Raw genomic sequence first — 20342 nt, forward strand, 5'->3', positions numbered from 1 at the left:
AGAAAAGGAAAATATAACAAAGAGAAAATGCTCATGTTCACTCGTCATCGTCGCTGTCACTGCCATAGTCGACTAATGCGGCCGCCGGCTTCGCCTCCTTAGCAGTCTTGATAACCAGCCCGTTCGAGCGTTCCCGCTGTCGTGCCAGAGCCGCTAATGTGGCACTGGAGAGGACACCGCGCGCTGCTGGCGGCTCTTCTGGTGCTGCCTCCAGCTGCTGTCCTTGTGGCTGCTCTCCTTGTGCTTGGTCATCACGCGCATGGGCCTCCCCACCGTCCCGGCTCTCTCTGTCCGCCCGCTCCCGTGCGAACCACACCGCGTCCGGCGCCTCGTACCCTTGCAACCCGAATCCGCCCTCGATCCGACGCCGCTTGGACGCATCCGGGTCCCGGCCCTCGAGCTCGGCAATGTAGTCTGCTGGCAGGATCGCGCGAATGGCCGCGGCCGCCTGCTCCTCGACGCGCCGGGCCTCGCGCGCCTGCGCCATGGGGTTGGGGTCGACCGTGGCCCAGCGCACATTGAGAATCTCTTCGTGGTCGAGCGACTGGTGGGCCATGGCCTCCTTGGCGAACTGGGCGTTTGCCTCGTTGGTGTAGGTGACGAACGCAACACCGCGCGTGTTGAGGACGCGCGTGCGCTCAATCTGCCCCCACTCAGCAAAATGGCGGGCGACGACCTCTTCAATGTCGTCGGACACATGGATGCGGCCAATGTAGATCGTGCGGTTAGGCCGCAAAAAGGAGCCGACGCCGCCCATGTCGTCGCGGTAGTCGGAAAACTTGTCGCGGCCAAAACAGTCGACGTTGGGGTTGAAGATGTCGGTGACTGTGGGGAGGCGGTGAAGGTAGGGGCAGTCGCTTCCCTTGGGGCAGAGGCCGCGCGCAAAAAAAGAGGCAAAAGTAGGAACCCGAAATGTTGTCGGCGAGGGTGTAGCCCGAGTCCTTGGCCACGTTGCACCGGCCCTTGGCGGCCGTCGAGCTGGCCGCACCGCTTTCCCGGTCGCCACCACTCCACTTGTTGTACCATATGCTGTTTTGTTAAAGCATGTCCTCGTAAACAAAGTTAAAGACAAGGGTGTTGGGAGGGGGGGGGGGGGGAGGAAGGACCTACTTGAAGGTCACGCCCGTCTGTGGTGGTGGCTCGGTGCGGAACGTCGCTGGGTCGACCTGTGGACGAGCAGGCCTCCGCTTCCTCCGGATTATTTTGCGTCCTTTTAATGGTTCTACTGCTGTTGTCGGTTCTGGCCCTGCTGCTGATGTTGTCGTCGCAAGTGCTGTCGCTGTGTCGGTTGGGATGTTTGTCTCTGGAGACCGAGACCCCGTCGCTGTCGGCGCCGGCGCTGGCGCGGTTTCGCTGGAAACATCAGCCATGCCTGTGATGTATACGATATCTAGATGAGTCTAAAGTCGTAAAAAAAGACGCTTTCAATCTGGTATGATGCGCAATCGCCTGTTCCGTTCTTCGTGATTTTGTTGTGTCTACGTTGAGATGGTAGCCTCCCGTCGCGCCTCAAACAGAAATTGCCGCCTCACACCGCCAAATTTCTTATCGCCACTTATCGAATGATTGAGCACGTGATCACAATTTATTTTAAATAGCGCCTACTGGCCCTGCCCTGAAGACCATTTGGTCTCATTGCTATTGGACCCTTTTACTGTGACTGCGGAATATTGCAGTGCGTTAAATCGGGCATGTCAACGAAGTACTTGGGGTAGGGCATCGCCCGTAGCTGTACAGGGCCCAGGAGTAGTCAATCAGCAAAAAAGGGTTTTTGTAAGTGCTGTTTTCGGAAGTTACGCCAGAACGGTCATGACTAGGCGCCAAAGTGTCTTGTCGACATCATGACATGTGGATATGGCTGTGCCACCTCAGTCGACGTCGTGTGTCTCGTTTCCACTTCCACGCTGTTCACGTAATACTCTGTTGGCTATCGAGGGTCTGTTACTCAGCTCTCGTCGTCACATCTGGCAGCTTCTTCGAACCCACGTCCTTCTGTCCTTTTGTCGTTTTGCGTGTCTACTTGTCGTCCCTAACACGACAAACTCCCCCTCCTTAGTTTTGACTAGACGAGAGGACGATTCCACTGACAAAGCGAAAAGGGGCTTTCACGAGCAGCTTTCCGTACGTTTGTTGCTTCCCCGACATGGACTTGTCGGTCGTGCTCGGCCCCTTGATTCCCACCTTTACTCCGCATTCTGTGGGGGACAAAAGAGGAGAGGACTGCAAAATTGGCTTGTGACAGTCACGCATGCCGAGGGATGATCCGTAAAGTTGAGGCGAACAAGGGGAAATAGGGGGATTAAGCAGCTAAAGCAGCCTAAAAAGGAAGACAACCAGATCAAGACGACGAGGTGCAGCAAGATCGAAAAGGGGCCATGTTCCTGCATGCAAATAGGCTAGCGGTGTTGGAGGCCGGGGCAAACTGAGGAGACGTGACAAGACGACCATCTCCTATTATTTTTCTGGTTAGTAGGTTGGGTTAGCTTTCCATTTTGGAGCAATTTATTTTTTGATGGGTATGGGGTAGCAAAAAGTACGGGGAAAACTTGGCGGGTGCTATGAGATGGTCATCTAGAACTGGAAACCTGGCCGACGATGCATCGTAGAAATCATGCAGTACAACAACGGCACAAGCCGACGAACCTGTGATGCCCTCGGTTTGGTGGCCAAAGGAGGCAATGAACCTGAAAGAAGGGGTGTGCGCAAACTTGAAGCGGTCTTTGTTGCCTCTTAACTTTTTCCATTTTTGTCTTCTCGCCGATTATCTTTCATGATTTCTGTTGTTGTTTTGTTTCGTCGTTTTGCTGTTTTGCTTGTGCTCTCCTGTGTTGTCCACGGTCTTTTCCGGCTAGTAGAATATTTTGTTCTAGACAAGGCCTGGTCAGAACCGTCTTGCGTCTTTGGTAAATGAGCGATCGGCACGATCGTGAGCTGAAGCAAACTTGACTTCTTCCGACAAGGTGACCGCATGCTTTTGCGGTGGAACATTCTGGGCTCGATGGTACATACCCGCCTGGATAGAAGTTGTGCAAACATACTTTTACATTGATGATTTTTTCTCTAGTTGTAATTAACTGACGAAAATTATCCAAAGAAAGAGCAAGAACGAAAAAAATATATACCGAGCCAGAGACACCATACGTGAAAAAAGTGCAAGTCGGTTAAAAAAGAACAAACGAACGACCCAACGCCTGGCAATGGAGTAACCGTTATACTTGAAAAGCTTGTACAAGAAGACCAAGACATACGTCGCAGAGCCGCACCAAATACATAAATCGGCGTATCAAAGCCTGCGTGGAAACAATATAGAAAAACCAAATCCCTCCCAAGCTCACAGAAAAGACATAAAAGCCAAAAAAACAAACAAACTGGTATTTCCCGTATTCAGATATTCTTGTATTGATGCCGACAAGGAATCAAAAGTAGAAGCAAAAATTTGAAATAGAGAGGGCCAGGAAAAAAAGACGTTGAAAGGGAACCCTTAATTATGCACATGAAAGTGTAAAGTGGCAAGTGGAAAGTGAGCGGAGGCACGAAATGGGCCGTATGAACGAGAAAGACTAAGCATGCTCGCCTGCTTCCCCCTCAACAGGGAAATGACTGCGTAAGAAAGAATGGACACTAGACTGCGTCCTTTCCTACTCCAGACGCTGTGGGTCTTCCGGCCGCCGTGCTGCAGTCGGCTGGGAGGGCGTTGTGTCGCCGCCAAGAGCCCACTTGTAGAACTTGGCCGGCCAGCGGACTGCGGGCTCGTCAACGTATTTGGTGACCAGGTTGGCCAAGATGAATGTCGCAGGGAAAATGATGATCTGGGGAGCCAAAAAGTTGAGCTCCAGACCCATGGGACCCGTCTTGGGAAGCTGGAAGCGGTTGATCCACCACTCCAGCATCTTATCGTGGTCCTCCACAACACGGTACCATCCGGTCATGGCGTAGACGCGGTCACCAATGGACGCGAGGACCGGTCCGTGTACCAGGTACAAGGAGTACGAGATACGACCCAGGTACTGGCAGAAGGAGGACTCGAAGAAACGCTTCAACACAGGGATGTGCGGGGTGGTGCCGACAATCATGCCGGCAGCAAAGACGAGGTAAAACCACTTGGGATCAAAGACAGCCTGCGGTTTCAGGAACGACAGGTAGTACCAGCCTGGGTTGGAGCGGAGAAGCATAAGGTCGTTTTTCTGTGACGGCACGCCGGCCAGGAACATGCCGATGACGAAGAGCGTGTAGACAATAAAAGTCTTGTACGGCTGTAGCTTGTGGAGAATCGCAGGGAAGCCGGGGTCGTTGCGCTTCGCCAGGATGTCCAGATAACAGAAGTAGATGCCAACCGTAAACATGCAACAGTAGTAACCGTCGACAATGTAGAGGAAGTAAAACATGAGGCCGAGGATAATGACATGGCGGGCAAAGTGCGTCGTTCGGTAGGTGGCGAGCATCAACAAGAAACATATCATGGAGCCGCGCATCTCAAACGGAATCGACCACAAGTGGGTGTTCATCGTAACCCAGATGCTACCTTCTTTAAAGAGGAACGTGAAATTCTTCAGCTCGACGTACCACTCCCACCATTCCTCGCCGATGGTGGCGTGTTGAGTCGAGTTGGAGACCCAATAGTGGCCGAAGATGTGCCATGAGGTGACGTAGAGGAACGTCGTGATAAAAATAGGAATGTAAAGACGGAACCAGCGGCGGAAGACGGAGGAGGCCAGGCTGTCCAGCAGTTTCATGTGCTCGCCCGCCACGATCAGGGAGAGGCCCTTGGCGCACAGCACGTATCCCGATATGACATAGAAGAGCGCCACTGCTATGTGGCCGCCGGTGAAGAAGTTGCGGACAAACGGCAGCGTCGCAAAGTGGTAGCGATCCTTGAAGCCAAAGGCGTTCTCAAACGTCTCGTTGTCGCCGTTAGGACTGGCCGCGTGCGCCCAGAGCTCATTATGATGAATATACACCAAAAAGGCAGCAAAGCCACGCAGGCCGTCGAGGTAGGCTGTCGGACGGAGTGGCTTCTTCTCGCCGTCCTCGTCGGCCAGGCGGCAGGCGTTCCAGAACGACCGCAGAAAGCGCCGCATAGGGCGGGCATTCGGCTTTTCGTTGGACCACGCGCCGTCGCGCCAGACGGGAAGCTCGTGGGTTTCGACCGGAGCGTTGCCGCCGTCGAGCAGCCCGCTGCTCGTCATTGTAGGTTTGTATTGGGGTAAAAAGAAACAACTAAGAAACTGCTGTCCGGTTCGAAACGATAGTCGAGGGGAGGGGAGTAGAAGCACCAGATGGCGATGGTGGTCGCTGGGTTGGCTGTGGAGGAGAAGGTCGGAGGAGGACGGCGTAAAGAGCCTGCTGGTGTTGATTGAAGGACAGGCGAAAAAGATTAGATTAGGGGCTGAGAAGGCAAAACGGCAAAGGAAAGAGGAAAGAAGCGTTGCCGGCGTGAAGGCAAGGGCCCAAACAACGAAACAAGAAAGAGCGAGAGAAGAAAAAAAAGCTGAACAAGTTCCAAAGGGAAAGGGGGCAAGGTGAGGAAAGTGAGATGGAGAGAGGAGAAAAGAGGTAGGAGGTTGAAAGAAACTAGAGGTGAGAGCAATGGGGTGTCGAGATCCACAAGCGACAGTAAAATGGGACAGCCCGCTTGTAGTCGGCGCGACAAGTTTTTGTCTTGTGCTTTGGGGGTTCTGCAGTCTGGTGCTTTCAGTCGCCCACTGTATGACGCCAGTATGGACTTGCACAACATGCAGAGAGTATGTCAAGTACCTTCTCCGCACCTGGTGACAGATCGATCTTCTTGCTTCGATGGCGATGGATATCAAGCCACTTGTTCACTGGCAACACTTCTGTATGGCTGGCTAGCAAACAAAAAGTGCATGTGATAATCCAGCGGGTTGCGGTGCTGCAGTAGCGGCTGCAAGAAGGAACACAGAGTGGCTAGCTAAAGTCAAAGTAAGATACAGTTTTGTGCTGAATAGTTCCTCGTCCGTGGTTCTAGTCATGTTTCGTGTCGTGCGCACCGCCAACTGTCATCGCCAGCCAGTTGTTTTGACTGCTGGTCGGTGTTCAAGACGATTTGCACAAGTACACATGGACCACGGGGTCGCGAATCGGGACGGAGGAACACGGCGAGCAACTTGGTTGTACTGCAGAAAGCGCAACTCAAGTCTCCATTTTGGAGGCTGTCTTCATATGCCAAGTTCGCGCCAGCCACTTCTGTTCCCTGCGAGCCTACCTCCCCAGCTCCCTTCTTTGTACGTTGCAAGAAAACTATGGCTAGGCCGCTGATGAGGATGCGCGATGCAGCGACAGCAGGGTTGCATTCAAATTCAAATCTGTGTGAGTGTGGGAACGACGAGGAGGCTCGACAGGCTGACAGGGTCTGAAATAGGGGCATGCCTGAAGTACCGAGTACGTTGTAGTGTAATATATGCCGGTGCTGTCGCTCAAGTCGCTGCAAATACAGGAGGCAATAATTCGTAGGACGTGGATCACAGTGCGAAGGAGCGGGGGTGAGCGTATCAATGCCGACGCAGAAGCTGAATCCGTATTTGTTTGCGTCGGCATGAGGCAGAGGCACGCTTACTGTGTAAAAAGGTCCTTGCGACCACTCCGAATGTGGCGGTTTTGTTGGCGATCCAGATGAGTACGCACCCCGTGCGGACTTAGCGAGCCGCGTCTGACTCCGTATTTGTACCTACGAATATATCTCCAACATACTCTCTTTGGAACGTCGTATCTCTCCTTGTTTTCAAGTGTTTCTGGGAAGGGAGAGCTGCCCGGGCCGCTACAGGAAAGGGATATACCATTGAGGTCGAATTAAGGAGATCCACCGAAGCCTGTAGGCGGACACTGGAGGTATCGGCGTGCGTTGGAGCGTTTGTTGTATGGACATTAGGCCAGATATCGGATGAGACAATGCAGGCATCGGGTTGCATTTGAAGACGGAGCGAGAATACAGAATGTTCGAACGGAATATGTACCGCGTACGGCGTACAATGCTTTGTATGTTGGAAAAGCATTCTTCCTCAGTGCGGCTGCGGAAAAGCCACATTGGCGCCAGGGCCCATTTGTGCAGCGCTTTTGATTGCTGCAGGGGCAGTCTTTGCAGGCCCGATCACGAAAAGGTGACTCGACACACCTCGCACAGCATTTGTGTATGAGACACCCATTACACATCGTGGCACGCAGCTAGATCAAGGAACATATACATGTTGTATGATTAACGACACGGATGAGCCCTCACGATTCTTCTTGTGCAACGACGATGAGGGCGTTTACACACAGTGCCCAATACATGACGCACAGTATTGGACTGCGCACAGGGGGCGTGGCAAAGTGCGCCGACCCAGGTAAGTGGGCTGCAGAACAAAATGAAAGGGCGAGCCCAGAAAAATTAAACAGCAGGCGATTCATTGATGCTGATCATGGAGGATTTCCAAATAAGGAGGGCACGGGCGTGCTGGCCAATGGGAGAGGCTATGCGCAACGGAGATCCCAACACAACGGCAAGACAGTGCCATGCCAGTTTGTCATTGCCAGGCTCGCCAGGGAACAATGGACGTTCGTCAACCTATCAGCCATTTGGGAGACTTGGACAGACTTTGTGTATGCGAGGGTCACGTTGTAGAATTGCCAGAAGCGGTCATCTCCTGACAGAGATGCACGTAAGGCCAACGAGAAGGGGAATCGACGAAAGGGGGGCAGGAACAGACAGAAAAGAACCATGGCGACAAACTACACCGGAATAGTACAAATTGAAATAGCGAATACGGGGAAGGTGGAGGAAAATGGGGCTAGAAGCTCGAGCGAAAACAAGACACGAAAAAAACAAAATCTGTCTCTAGTTTTGCCCAGCAGAATGCGCGAAAGAAAAAGGTTGGCTCCGCTAATGCTTCGTTGCATCTGGTCCGGCCCCATTATTTTGTCGAAAATGGAAGGAGGACGACGGTCCAGCGGAAAAAAATATATGGAAATATCAGAGGCATGGCATTCAACAAAGGGAGATGGGCGAAGACAGGCTGCGTGAAATTCAATGTCAGCAATGCTTCAAGGCAGAGACGAATTTAGAATAAATGAAGAGACGCGGGCTAACTGAGACAAAAGCTGAGGGGAACCAGCAAGCAAACAAACAAACAAACAAGCCGACAGACAGACAAACTCGCAGAGTAAACAGAAGAGACAAAGAGGCAAAGTGAATAATAAATGGTTGGAACGTAAAAACTGGGACGGAGTGTTGCGTTTTGTCTTACGTCTCTGACCGTCACACACACAGCACACACAACGAGCCAAAAATAGGAAGGCACCGTGGCCGTCTTGGAAGCAAGCCTCTTCGATGTTCTGAATTTTGTGAGCCAAGTCTCGCTCGGTCCCCACACTCCACTAAAGAAAAGTACCATCTCCGAGCCCACAACCAGATTGTTTACGACGTAGGCTGCGATGTACGGCTAACGGATATGGATGAGACACCATATTACAGTGCCGCGCGCGTTTTGATTAGCGCGGCGGTGCTTGCTTTATTGAGACTCTATTCGCTCCCGAAAAGAGAGTTTGAAGCCTAGATATGATAATACAAGGCAGTCTGAGGCGGTGTCCAGAATGCATCGTCTTTCGAATATGCACGAAATTGAAGCGGGAGACGTAAACGATCAACGCGAGGACAACCCGAAAAAAACCGCCAAAATTATTCAGGGGAACAAAGCAGAGAATAAAAGGGCTTGGCACTGGCTCCACTCCCTCTCCCACGGAATACGACCAAGTTACAGCGTAAGGAAAGTACACGCATCCACGGACAACCTATGCTGTATGTCTGATTGGCTGGCCGAGGATGGATGGCCCTTTCATGCCTTCAAAGGCAGAAAGCTCAGCACAGCGACATCCGTGGCTTAGCTATGTCGCCGGTGAGTCGGTAGGGCAGAGCAGGGCCATGGTTAACTTCGGAGACCCCCGTGCAGCGGCATGGCTCTCACTGCCATCTGCTGCAGTAAGCATACCACCTCCTTCTGCCACTGTCCACGCAGCCACTCCGCATTCGTGTTGGGGCCGTTGAAGCGCGACGCGCATCTTGGAAGGGAATCCTGTTTTAGGTGCTTCCAGGTACGACATACCAGGCGTTCTTCTCACAACCATATAATATCTACGACATGCGGAATACCTGTTTTGGGGATGAATAGCCAGAGGTCTCTTACCTGAAGATATTGACGTAACACTTATCTTGGCACATTGCGCGTCGCGTCTGTTCCCGTCCGTCAACCCTCGACAAATACATCTCAGAAAGTAACAGTGGCAAGAATTGAAGGACACCGTGCCGCGAGAAACTCATGTACCCTGCCTCAACGGCCAGGCGGCGCTCTAGGCGGAAGAAGGAAGGGTCTGGCTTTGAATACTTCTACATCGTAATTGGCTGCCGTGCACGCCTCGCCGACAGCCACAGGCATAACTGCATAGTGTATGTTGAATGTTTTTGTACCAAATCGTTAACAAAACAGGCATGTGACGGAGAGGCTGCGAGGAACTTTTCATGCGCTGTGAGTTGCCATGGCATGAATAAGGATCACAGTCGAAAATAAAAATAAAATAAAACAAAACAAAACAACAAGAACCCCTCCGTTTGCGGACATGAACCCTTGGTGGCGGTGATGCATAAACTCTCTAACCAGGTCCTTCGAGGTCTTGATGGCTGGTAATGCCGTGCGATAGGACATGGCGATACGAATAATCTGCTGTGTCTGGTAGTTGCACGGGACCTGCGCCTTCCTTGCCGAATGTCTCTTCGTATCGTGCTCCGTATCTCATAGTCGGCACGGCACTTGCGGCCCCGGTCAAGTCTTTGGCGATTCCTCGTTCCTTCCTTTGCACTTCATCCGTGTCCGCGACGGGCGATGCAACGGTCGTCTTTGCAGTCTATCAGTGCTGGCTTCCGTACCTTACAGTCAAGCGAGGCCACATTGTGCTTCCAGACGCTGGGCCCAGCACGAGAAAGGGGGGCAGCAATTACGGCAAAAATTTAAGGAGCTAGTAGTACAGCAGCACCAAAACTTTTTTTTTTTAAAAAAAATGACAATGGCGAAACTTTCAAAATCGCAAAGAATAAAAGGGGTAGGCATGGATTGGCCCGGCCAGGCCTTGTTCGCCATGCATATCACTTTATCTCCCATCTCTTTTCTCCTTGCGGTAGGCACCCCCTGGTCTGGTCCTTCCCCGTCAACGGATGCTCCGCCCTTCTCCTCTTTTACACGAGGGTTTGCGAAGCTTCTTTTGTTACGGCCTATTCTGTATTTCTTTTTCTTTTTTCGAAAAAAATAAGATGCAAGAAAAGAGCCGTAGGTCGTTTATCTCCATTGACAGCCACATCTCGGTCCTCGCTCGGTACACCCAGATGGCCTGGCCACTCCCGCAAGTCCCACGCCACAACAGGGCTCGCAGGGGTGCGCTTGATGAACACCCTCCTAGCCAGGTATGCCCTGTCAATACAAGCCCACCCAGTCTGCACAATGAAATTTGCAGTATCTCACGCAATCGTCGTCTGCCCCGTCTGCCCATCTAGCCCATCTCCAGTTCCCCAGTGCCTGCCGCTAGCCAAAAAGACCGCGAGAGTGGTCTAATTCCAGTCGCTCTGCTTCACACATTACGGGGGCGTGTAATTTGGCGCTAGCGTAAGAGCCCAAGAGCCCCAAAGCCAGCCCCTGTCTGATTTCTGCGTGCGTACGCTAATTGCACGCCCATCATCCGCCGCAGTTCCTGGTCGTGCCCTGCTGCCCTACTCAGTACGCAGTAATAACGACTGGCAAAAGCTTGTGAAAGTGTCTGCTGCCAGTTTCGAGTGGCGCTCCTGCCTTGTTTGTTTCCTCTCGCGACTTTCTTGCCTCTGACGCCCGGAATGACCATTCACATTGTCCTTGTTTTTGTCCTCTCTGGTTCTTTCGTTTTCCCCGGTATCGTTCTTTCCACTTCCTTTCCTCCACCCTCCACACCACTACTCGCACCTTCCCTTCCATATCCCGCAACCAGGAACGGTCCTGCTCGCTAATTGCCTGTGCACCGTGCCACTATCGACACACTTTTTTCTCTTTCATCCGCTCTTTCCTTTGCTGGGCGCCGCTTGTCGTTATGGCTTGACAATCGGCCAGTGGCTCTTTCTGTATGTCGTATTACCTGTCCTCCAAAGCCACAGTTGCCATTGTCTCCACGTGAGCACCATCAATTGCCAGGTGGACCAGCTCTCGTTTAATGAAGCACCTAGACTAAAAGGCACCGTACTGATACAGTGCGCGCCAAATGGTAGCAGGAGCCAAGAGCCACACGATAAATCAGCGCCTTCCTAATCTGCACGCCCCTCCCCATCCCCTAATCCAAAAAAATCTTTCCCTACTTTCGATATCGTCCCACCTCTCGCGCCTCTCCCCAGCGCCCGCTTACATTCTGTTTCTCGTTATTTTCCCTTTTCAATCCTCGATTATTTTGGCCTGGCTTTGGTGGTAACCACCCCCTATCTCCCTTGGCCGTCCCTCCGCCTTGCTCTTTTCCGCTCCACTTCCTCCTTTTCTCGTGTCCGTTTTCTTTACCTAGTTCGCTTTTTCTCTCTCCTATCCTCTCTACTCTTTCTTTTCTTCTATCCTTCCCCCCTTACATCTGTCGTTTTTTTCTTCCTTCCTCACGTTTTCTCTCTATTCTTCTTCTGCCGCCGCCTTTCGTCTTTTTGTTTGTCTGGTTGTCAACTTTTCCCTTGCCGTCGCGCAAGGCTTACGTTCGTTACGCTCGTTTTTTTCCCGACTCTTGACGAGGCTGGGTTCGCTGACCCCATTGCCACCTTTTATCTCATCGCCATCTCCCAAGACAACGCGCACGCGCAGACATGTCCCAGCATTCATCACGCTCGTCATCTATCACCGAGAAGATGACGCCTCCGGGCTCCCCGCGAACACCGGCGTCGGCCTTCGCAGCCACCACAGCTAAAGCCATGACTTTCATGCCAAGTATCCCCGATTGGATCCCAGAATCGGTCCGGCAGAAGCTCCAGTATGCCCAGCTCGTCTACGTGCAGACGTACAACAAGGCTTCGCCTATCGTCGCGCACTACTACATGGACGTGTCCAAAAACATGCCGGTGGGCATTCCCGCACGCCTACGCAGACTCGCCAACGTCTACGCCGTGGTCGTATGCGTTTTGTTACTCTTCGTGCACCTGAGCATGTCCTCGGGTTCCGCAGCCGCCCACCGTGCGGCCACTTCTGTTGGCACCGTCCACAGCGACTTCCCCCACAAGATTTGGCAGACGTGGAAGGTCAACCCGCTCGAGTTTGAGGAGCGGGAGCACAACACCGCGTACTCGTGGCTCGCCCGCAATCCCGACTACCAGTACGAGGTCTTGACTGATGGCAACGAGTATGCCTACGTCGAGTTTCACTTCGGTCCCGAGGGTTTCAACCGCCCCGACATTGTCGACTTCTACCGCAATGTGCGTGCGACCATTGTGCGCGCCGATCTGCTCCGCTACATGATTATGTATGCCGATGGTGGTGTCTACGCCGACATCGACGTGGAGGCCCTCAAGCCAATGAGCAAGTTTATTCCCGAGCGGTACAACAAGCGTGACATTGACATGGTTATTGGTGTTGAGATCGACGAGCCCGACTGGAAGGACCACCCTATTTTGGGCCAGAAGTCGCGGTCGTTCTGCCAGTGGACGTTCATGTCCAAGCCACAGAACCCCATCATGATGCGCCTCATCGAGCAGATCATGGCTTGGCTGCATGGCGTCGCCGACAAGCAGAAGGTGTCCATCTCCGAGGTCGTCCTTGACTTCGACGAGATCATTACTGGTACCGGCCCGTCTGCCTTCACCAACGCTATCCTGGACCACATCAACCGAGGCCGCTCTGGCAAGAACTTGATCACCTGGGATTACTTCCATGACATGAGCGAGTCCAAACTCATTGGCGGCGTTCTGGCCCTGACTGTCGAGGCATTCGCTGCTGGCCAAGGCCATTCCGACTCTGGCAACCACGATGCCCGTGCTGCTCTTGTCCGTCATCATTACCATGCGTCCAACTGGCCTAGCCGGCATCCCCGCTACCGTCACCCCGTGTACGGTGAGGTTGAGAAGTGCAACTGGGTCGATGACTGTGTTAAGCAGTGGGATGCCGACGTCGCTGACTTCAAGAAGCTCAGTGAGAAAGAGCAGCGTGAGCGCATTGAGCAACATGAACGCGAAGTCAAGGAACAGGAGGCCAAGGACGAGGAGGACCGCAAGCAGAGGCAGCGGGAAGAGGAAGAGGAGCGTGAGCGCCGCGAACAAGAAGAAGAGGATGAGCGCCGGCGGAAAGAAGAACAACAGCGCAAGGAGGAAGAGGACCGTCGCAAGAAGAACAACGAGAACAAGGGCAGCGAGCGCAAAGAGGGCGACAACAATGAGAACAAGGACAACAAGAGCAAGGACAACAGCAACAACAAGAACAACAACGACAACAACAACAACAACAATGACAGCAACAAGGAGAAGGAGGGCGACAAGCGGAACTAATGAGAAACCTAATGAACGAAAAGGCCGAGGCTCCAGAAGCCTTTTGGTACGACACAGTTCGTTACGACAAAGAGGGACAAACGTGACGTCGTCGGTCGATGATCCACGTGGATCTATTCGCCAATATATATCAGCCGCTTCCGAGAAGCATGCAATCTGATTGGATACCGACTACCCGCCGAACAACGGTGCGACAAGAGCCAGAATTCACCAACACCAGGTGTCACGTGTCCATTGTCTGTTTTATCCCTCTTACCTTTTTCCGCTTTCCGCTACAATTCTCGTCGTCTTGTTTCGTGTTTCAGCAATCTTATAATCTTGGAAAGACACGTTCGGTTGTGTCGATCCAGACGCAGTTTGGAGCATTTACGCCGGTTGGGTACATATTTCTTTTCCTGGTGGATTTAAATAATGCGATCTTAGATACTCTAATATCTGGTCTTGCTTGGGGGATGCGGATCGGAATGATTTTTTTTTGTCTTCTTTTTTCATTTTCTTTTCTCCTTTTTTGATCTTGGAGTCCTACACCCTCCATCAGCTGGCTCATTCTTTTTTTGGCCTACTTTTGCGCGATCTGTTTGGATTTCGAGGCGTCTGCAACACCTAGGAGTTTCATTGGCATGGGGAGTTAAATGATTTACTCTTTTTTTCTTTGTATGTTACTGTTCTTGGGATTATACATTTTTTGAAGATTTTACCTTGCTTCTCGACAGAACGAGGCAAGCGATCTTGGGAGATATTCTGGCAGTACATTCAATACCAAAACCTTTAGACACAACTTTGCTGCGCTGCCGCACTTTTGGATATCTTGAGCATTGTTTTGTAAGAATGTTCCTATTTTCGACAGGTGTTACTTTTAGCTTCTGATATGCTTTTGGTTGCTGACTGCCACGCCGGCCACGTCCGCCGAAATGACCCCTTTACGATTTACGGGCAATGCATGCCGTGACCAGCGAGCTGTCAGTCCACGAGTTTCCGTTCTTGGTCGGCACCTCGCTGAGCTCGTACGTGGCCGGGCTGAAGGAACCGGCAGACCAGCCGACGTAGCCAAGGAACACATCGGCGTTTTGGCTGTCGGTTAGCAACGACGTACGACATTGAAGACCAAATCATGGTGGGGAGAGGGATGGACCTACTTCAGGAACTGGATCTGGCTGCAGAGGTACTTTTGGCACGAGGCCGTGTTGCCGCCGCCAGTCTCCGAGTTGAGCGCCTGGCGCTTGTTGGCGCGCAGCCAGGTGGCCAGGGGCTGGAAGGCTTTGCTGATGTTGTCGGTGACGCACTCGGTGTGTGTGCCGGAGTTGTCCGAGTCGAGGTACTTGTGGACGTCGAAAATGAGGCCGTCAAAGGAGCCGTCAGGGTTCTTGACCTTGAGGAGGGCCGGGCCGGACTTGGTGGACATCTGCTCGGCAGAGGTCCAGTCGTTGCCGGGCAGCAGGATCATCTGCTTGGTGGCGACGGCACGGATGGCCGTCACGGCGGCCTGAACGGAGTCGGCCCACTTGTTGATGTCGGGCACGTCGTGGGGCTCGTTCATGATGCCAAACACAATCTTTTGCTGGCTGGCATACTTGGTGGCAAGCTGCGACCAGAGGTCGGCAAACTGCTCGTTGGTGGGCCCGCCCTGGCCGATGATCTGGTTGTTCCAGCGGGCGTAGTTGTGGATGTCGACGATGCAGTAGGCGCCAGTGGCCAAGCAAGCCTGGACGAGCTGGTCGTACTTGCCAGCATTGTTGCCGTCGAGCTTGCCGCCAAGGTTGTTGTTCAGGAGGTACTGCCAGCCGACGGGCAGGCGGAAGATGTTCATGCCGTCGTCCTTGACAAAGTGCTGCATCTGGCCGGCACTGGGGGAAAGGGGACGTGTGCGTTAGTGGAGGTCCACTAGAGGATGTCTCACAAGACGATGCAAGAACATGTATATATATAAAGAAATAAAAGACTCACCCGTCAGGGCCACCAAGTGAAGACAGAGGAGGGTATGCCTGAGTGATGTTGTCGACTCCCTATTGTCGGATGTCAGCTAATCGATTTCACAGATCGGTTCTCGGAGATGCTGCTGTCCAAACGCCACTCACCGTGATAGAGCAGCCGAAATCAAAGCCGGCAATGTTGGTGCCCACTGCAGGCAAGTGTCAGCAAAGTGCGCGGTTGAGCCAGGTCCACCCTCAGCCATATGGTTTTCACATACCAAACTGGACACCGCTTGTGGCACGGCCTGCTGGCAGAGCAGAGGCGGCTCCGGCCAGGGCCAGAGCTGTTGTGAGAGCAAACAACATCGTGATGAAAGTCGAAGCGGACGAAGGGGAGTCAGAGGCGGCAGGCAATGAGGTCCTTGCGATTGACTATCCGTGAGGGAGATGGAGGGAACTGGACAAGAGTCTTGTTTGTATACTCGACGTGGCTGACTTGGCTTGCTGTGTGAGAGGGACAAGATCTCGTGTCAGGAACAGGGGCACATCTTCCATATATACTGCTGCTTCCTTCTGCGTCTCTCACCTTGACATTGTCCATGCACGGGTACCTTGGCCGTACCACCCCCGGAACCAGGCCTCAGTTTCTCAATTGTCTCTCTCATACCCATAGTTCACGGATACTGCATCCGTGTACCGTTTATCCCATGCGTCAAGCTTTACTAGGCGAGGGATGGATATACTGTAGTCTTGTTAAAGGTTCTCCTTAGTATTGTTTCATTGATATGCTCGTCTATTGAGTGTCGAGAAGGGCCGAGAAAGCTTATTTGGGCCCATGTCTGTACGGACCGACTGGGACCTGAATTAATAAAGGAGAGGAGGGGAGAGACCATGGGGTATTTTTTTTTCTTGCTATCCGTCCACGGCCGTAACGCTGAGTGTTGACAGCGTTGACCTCGGGCTGGCCTGACGGGAATGTAATTATTGAAAATATTGAAAAAGACAGCGGTGGGATAGCACCTTTCTCGTCCCGTTTCGGTTGAAGTAATGCCATTTTGTAATGCCGGTCTCCGTTCTGTGCTCCTTCTAACGAAAAGACAACTGCTTTTTTTTGTCCCAAGCCATAAACCAATTTGACAATAAATGCAGTTACTGACAAGAAGCAGAGTGTTCATTCTGTCCATGGAATGAAAAAGGTCAGTGCATCATTCGCACGACGTTATTCCGTTATAAGAACGAAGTAGAGAAAAAAGAGCCGAAATGGCCAATTTACAAATGTTGGCGGCGGAAGATGAAAAAAAAAAAAAATAATAATAATAATAATATATATAATTAAATAAAGGTACAGCTTATGTTGGCGGGTGGCAGATTAACAAGATGTGGGGTTAATCGAACCGAGGAAACGGGGGACGGAAGAAAAGGAAATCATAACAGACGACATAAGAGGAAGCACGGAGCGTGGCCCGAGACGAATCCAGCGATAGTTCGGCGTACCGCGTATAGTTTTAAGCAAAAGCGCGCATGAAATGAAAACACGGATGGTAGCAAGCGGTAAGAATGAGCGGGAACGACTGCGATCGGCAGCCGGGCCAGAACGTTTCTCATGCGATCGTTTTTGCTATGGTTGACCTTTGGTCATGGAGGCTCCGGGGTCTGGACTTTATTTTCATGTATTTTGGGATTTCCGCATAATTGTTTTGAATGTACCAGAGTAGTTATGAAATGTTGATTGATAAATTATGTGTTTGAAGCCGGCACACTACTGACATTCAGAAAATGGCGACATAACCACAGCCTCTTTGGACTCGAATAGAACACTCGCATTAACAAGCAAACTGTGTCTGTTAGCAACCGTGAACGGACATGACAGCGACGATCGACGGAGCGATGACCTACCACTTCGGGGCCGGGGATGGTGTACGACTTGAAGTTGTTGTAAATCTGGACGGAACTAGTCAGTACTTGCCGCCACGCAACGCTCAGTTGCCGAGGTGTCGGACCACGTACGTTTGCAGTGTAGCCCGGGTCGGTGGCCTTGATGAAGCCCGGAATTCGGGCTGTGTTTGTGGGCGTCGTGCTGCCGCCGCCGACGACGTTGACCTGGGCGCAGCTGACATAGAACTGGGGCGTGCCGCCCGGGTTGTGGATGCCGAGCGACTGAATACGCAGCAGGTACTCGCCGTTGGGGATGCACTTGGGGATGTTGGACGTGTACGCGAGCTTCATGGGCCACGAGGCCTGGCCGCCCGAAAACGTCGGGCCCCAGTCCTGGGTCTTGAACCAGGCCCCGCTGCCGTCGTAGTCGTGGGCCGTGGTGGGCGCCTTGGACATGTAGACGGAAATGGGGCCCTGGTGGTAGACGGCGGTGTCGTACGTAAACGTAAACGGGGCGCCGGCCTGGATGTCGACCGTCGTCGTGTTGGTGCCCGTCTCGCCGCCGACGTTGCAGCGCAGATCGTTGGACGTGAGCGACGTGACCGGCGAGTTGTAGTTTGTGTTTTGGCGGATGTGCTCGTACTTGCCAAACTTGTTCGAGCCGACGGACAGCTGGATGGCAATGTAGTGGGCCGAGGCCTGGCTGACGGCCAGCGAGGCGGCAACGGCCGCAGCAAAGAAGGACTTCATAGTTGGGGGGATATTGTATTGCTGGAAGACGAGGGACGAGAGAGACGAGGAGTGCGATAGACACAAGAAAGCAGTGAACGCAGCTACCCAAGTGTCGATTTGGAAACGATGCGTATTTATCTGGGGTCGAGACATCCAGCAATATACGAGCGGTTCCTCGTCTTCCTGCTTGGACTTCGGCACCTCGGCGTCCATTCGGCTTGTATCGAGCAATTAATATCTGGAGCCCACGGTCGTCATGACCTCGTCGCATCGCTGCAGCTTCTGGTTTCGACTCTCGTCTGCCCTCCATGCATCCCACGCGCCGGCCGGGTCGCCCAATGCAGAATGTGGAGGCCCTGGCTATTTACCCAGCAAAGTAGGCGGCACACGCCCATGCATACTCTGATCGATTGCTGAGCCGCTGGCTGGGGGAGCGAATGACCCGTCCAAGAGAGTCGGGCTGGGAAGGGCAAAGGGAGAATGCGGTAAATGTGGCCCCATGGGGAGCGTAGCCTTTCAAAAGAGTGCAATATCCCAGAGCATGTGGCCCAGTCCTGGTGTCAGAGTGCCGATATTTTCTGCATGGGGTTGAGCATGTATTAATATCGCCGAGCATTGCCTTTGGGCGGCGGCGACGGCATCCAGTCACCTGAACTGGCAAAGTAGATTGCCTTGCATACAAAACCAGCACAATGCGGCATCTGAGCTAGGCAATTGTGCCCACGCCACGAGAGAGTGAGCCTGCGGACGCGGCGGTGGCGATAGTGGTGAACCGATGAACCAACGGCCGAGATGTTGACGTGGTTTGTGATGATGGACCACCGACGGTCGGCGCTTAGGGGCCTGGAAGCAACGAACTGCATGGTTTGCCTGGCATAGACGGAGGTGAGACGTGAGAGACAGCTGTAAAAGACGGCGTGGCTGTGGCCAAAAAAACAGCAGGTCATGAAAATAGAATGAAAAGGAAATACTTCCAGCGAAAAATCCTCTACACGTTCAATCGATGCAAACAAAGCATAGACGCGCCAACCTTGAAAACACCTCTTTTTTATGGCATTTTCGTGCTGTGTATCGTAAAGTAAGGTGGTTGTTGCTGACGCCACTTACAACGTCAAGCTAGCCAATGAAGGCAGGTGGCGCCCGGCCCAACGCCGTCCAGAAGGCGTTTCGCCTCCTATTGTCTGTTCCGCATCCGATATCGTCATCTCGCATGCACAAACGGCTGGTAAAACGCATCGCCTCCATCTTCTCAATCACCACCACCAGCGCCTCTATCGAAGCGCAATTTACCGTCCACTGGCCCAGACATGGCCAGCATCTCCCTCCGCCAGTCCATTGCCTGGCTGCCTGCAGGGCCCAGCGAACCCACCTCGACCGTCGTACTCACGTCGCCTCAACGCCGGTTTGTCGACGTGCGCATCCTTTTGCCGCCAGGCAGTCGGCCGTCCATGGTCGATGGCAGCTTCTCTCTTTCGGCAGCAGGGACCGCGACAGGGACCGCGGCTGCGACGTCGTCCTTGGGGCTCGACTGGGCCTTGGCCGGCACATCGTCGTCGACACCCGTGGCCGGCACCAATGGTACCGTGAGCGACGGCGTCTGGCGCCACTGGGTCGACAGTCGGTATGACGACGCGGACGCGCAAGTGGACGCAGGGCGCAACACAGAACAGGCCGATGGCAGCGTCCTGGAGACGGGGTCGATGGAGAACCCGGCGACGGGCGTGGTGGCAGCGTACGAGGAGGTGTGGCGGGACATTGACCCCGTGTCACCGTTTCCAGAACGGCCACCGCGCTGTGTGGTGCTGCAGATGCACGACCCAGAAACCAACGACCGAGGCGTCGTCGAGCTGCTGGGGCAGTTCTGCCAGGGCATTGCGCGGACGGTCCACGACGGCGTCACAGTGGAGCGGTGGCAGTGGCGGCCGACACAAGAGGGTGGCGCTGTCCCTCCGGACATTACTGGTCTTGGTGGCTCACAGGAGCCACCGTGGCAGCTGCTTTTCCGCCACGGATCGGGTTTGCTGCCGTGCGTGGCAGCCATTGCCGGCGCTGGGACACTGACATACGGCGAGATCGTGGTCTCTGGGAACAGGACGTGGACCGTGGTGGAAGCTGCAAATGTGTAGGGAAAAGGTCACAAAGTGGTGGACTGTGCAAAATCGATATTCCAATATTCAATAGGCGGATGAAAACGAACCCCTGGAACGAGAACGACGGACGGACCCAGACAAACAAAACCGGGAACGAGAGTAAAAGCACCTCAAAAGCACCTCAAAAGCACATCAAAAGCACAAACATACTCAAATAACAACAGT

The 20342-nt window shown here is 53.2% G+C and overlaps 6 protein-coding genes across 6 annotated transcripts; 2 read left to right on the top strand and 4 right to left on the bottom strand.

Moving 5' to 3' along the window:
* Positions 1-37: 37 nt before the first annotated feature.
* On the bottom strand, positions 38-1370 carry SPBR_00650 (pre-mRNA splicing factor CWC2; the record flags this gene model as incomplete). The annotated part of the gene is made up of 3 exons (XM_040758969.1): positions 38-825; positions 908-1029; positions 1111-1370. The coding sequence occupies 3 exons, from the start codon at positions 1368-1370 to the stop codon at positions 38-40; spliced, it is 1170 nt and encodes a 389-aa protein (XP_040617813.1).
* Positions 1371-3638: 2268 nt separating this feature from the next.
* SPBR_00529 (uncharacterized protein) lies at positions 3639-5186 on the bottom strand (the record flags this gene model as incomplete). Its single annotated transcript, XM_040758848.1, has 1 exon — positions 3639-5186. One exon carries the CDS (start codon positions 5184-5186, stop codon positions 3639-3641), a length of 1548 nt encoding a protein of 515 aa, XP_040617814.1.
* A 6656-nt stretch (positions 5187-11842) lies between these two features.
* SPBR_00480 (glycosyl transferase) lies at positions 11843-13510 on the top strand (the record flags this gene model as incomplete). The annotated part of the gene is made up of 1 exon (XM_040758799.1): positions 11843-13510. One exon carries the CDS (start codon positions 11843-11845, stop codon positions 13508-13510), a length of 1668 nt encoding a protein of 555 aa, XP_040617815.1.
* Positions 13511-14430: 920 nt separating this feature from the next.
* On the bottom strand, positions 14431-15786 carry SPBR_00641 (glycoside hydrolase family 5 protein; the record flags this gene model as incomplete). Its single annotated transcript, XM_040758960.1, has 5 exons — positions 14431-14581; positions 14647-15354; positions 15455-15513; positions 15586-15629; positions 15699-15786. 5 exons carry the CDS (start codon positions 15784-15786, stop codon positions 14431-14433), a joined length of 1050 nt encoding a protein of 349 aa, XP_040617816.1.
* A 1457-nt stretch (positions 15787-17243) lies between these two features.
* Positions 17244-18045, bottom strand: SPBR_00951 (uncharacterized protein; the record flags this gene model as incomplete). The annotated part of the gene is made up of 3 exons (XM_040759270.1): positions 17244-17261; positions 17317-17361; positions 17428-18045. The coding sequence occupies 3 exons, from the start codon at positions 18043-18045 to the stop codon at positions 17244-17246; spliced, it is 681 nt and encodes a 226-aa protein (XP_040617817.1).
* Positions 18046-19334: 1289 nt separating this feature from the next.
* On the top strand, positions 19335-20153 carry SPBR_00938 (uncharacterized protein; the record flags this gene model as incomplete). Its single annotated transcript, XM_040759257.1, has 1 exon — positions 19335-20153. One exon carries the CDS (start codon positions 19335-19337, stop codon positions 20151-20153), a length of 819 nt encoding a protein of 272 aa, XP_040617818.1.
* Positions 20154-20342: the final 189 nt, after the last annotated feature.

This window comes from Sporothrix brasiliensis (assembly GCF_000820605.1).
Source record: "Sporothrix brasiliensis 5110 chromosome Unknown Cont19, whole genome shotgun sequence".
In the NCBI taxonomy this organism is placed as follows: domain Eukaryota; kingdom Fungi; phylum Ascomycota; class Sordariomycetes; order Ophiostomatales; family Ophiostomataceae; genus Sporothrix; species Sporothrix brasiliensis.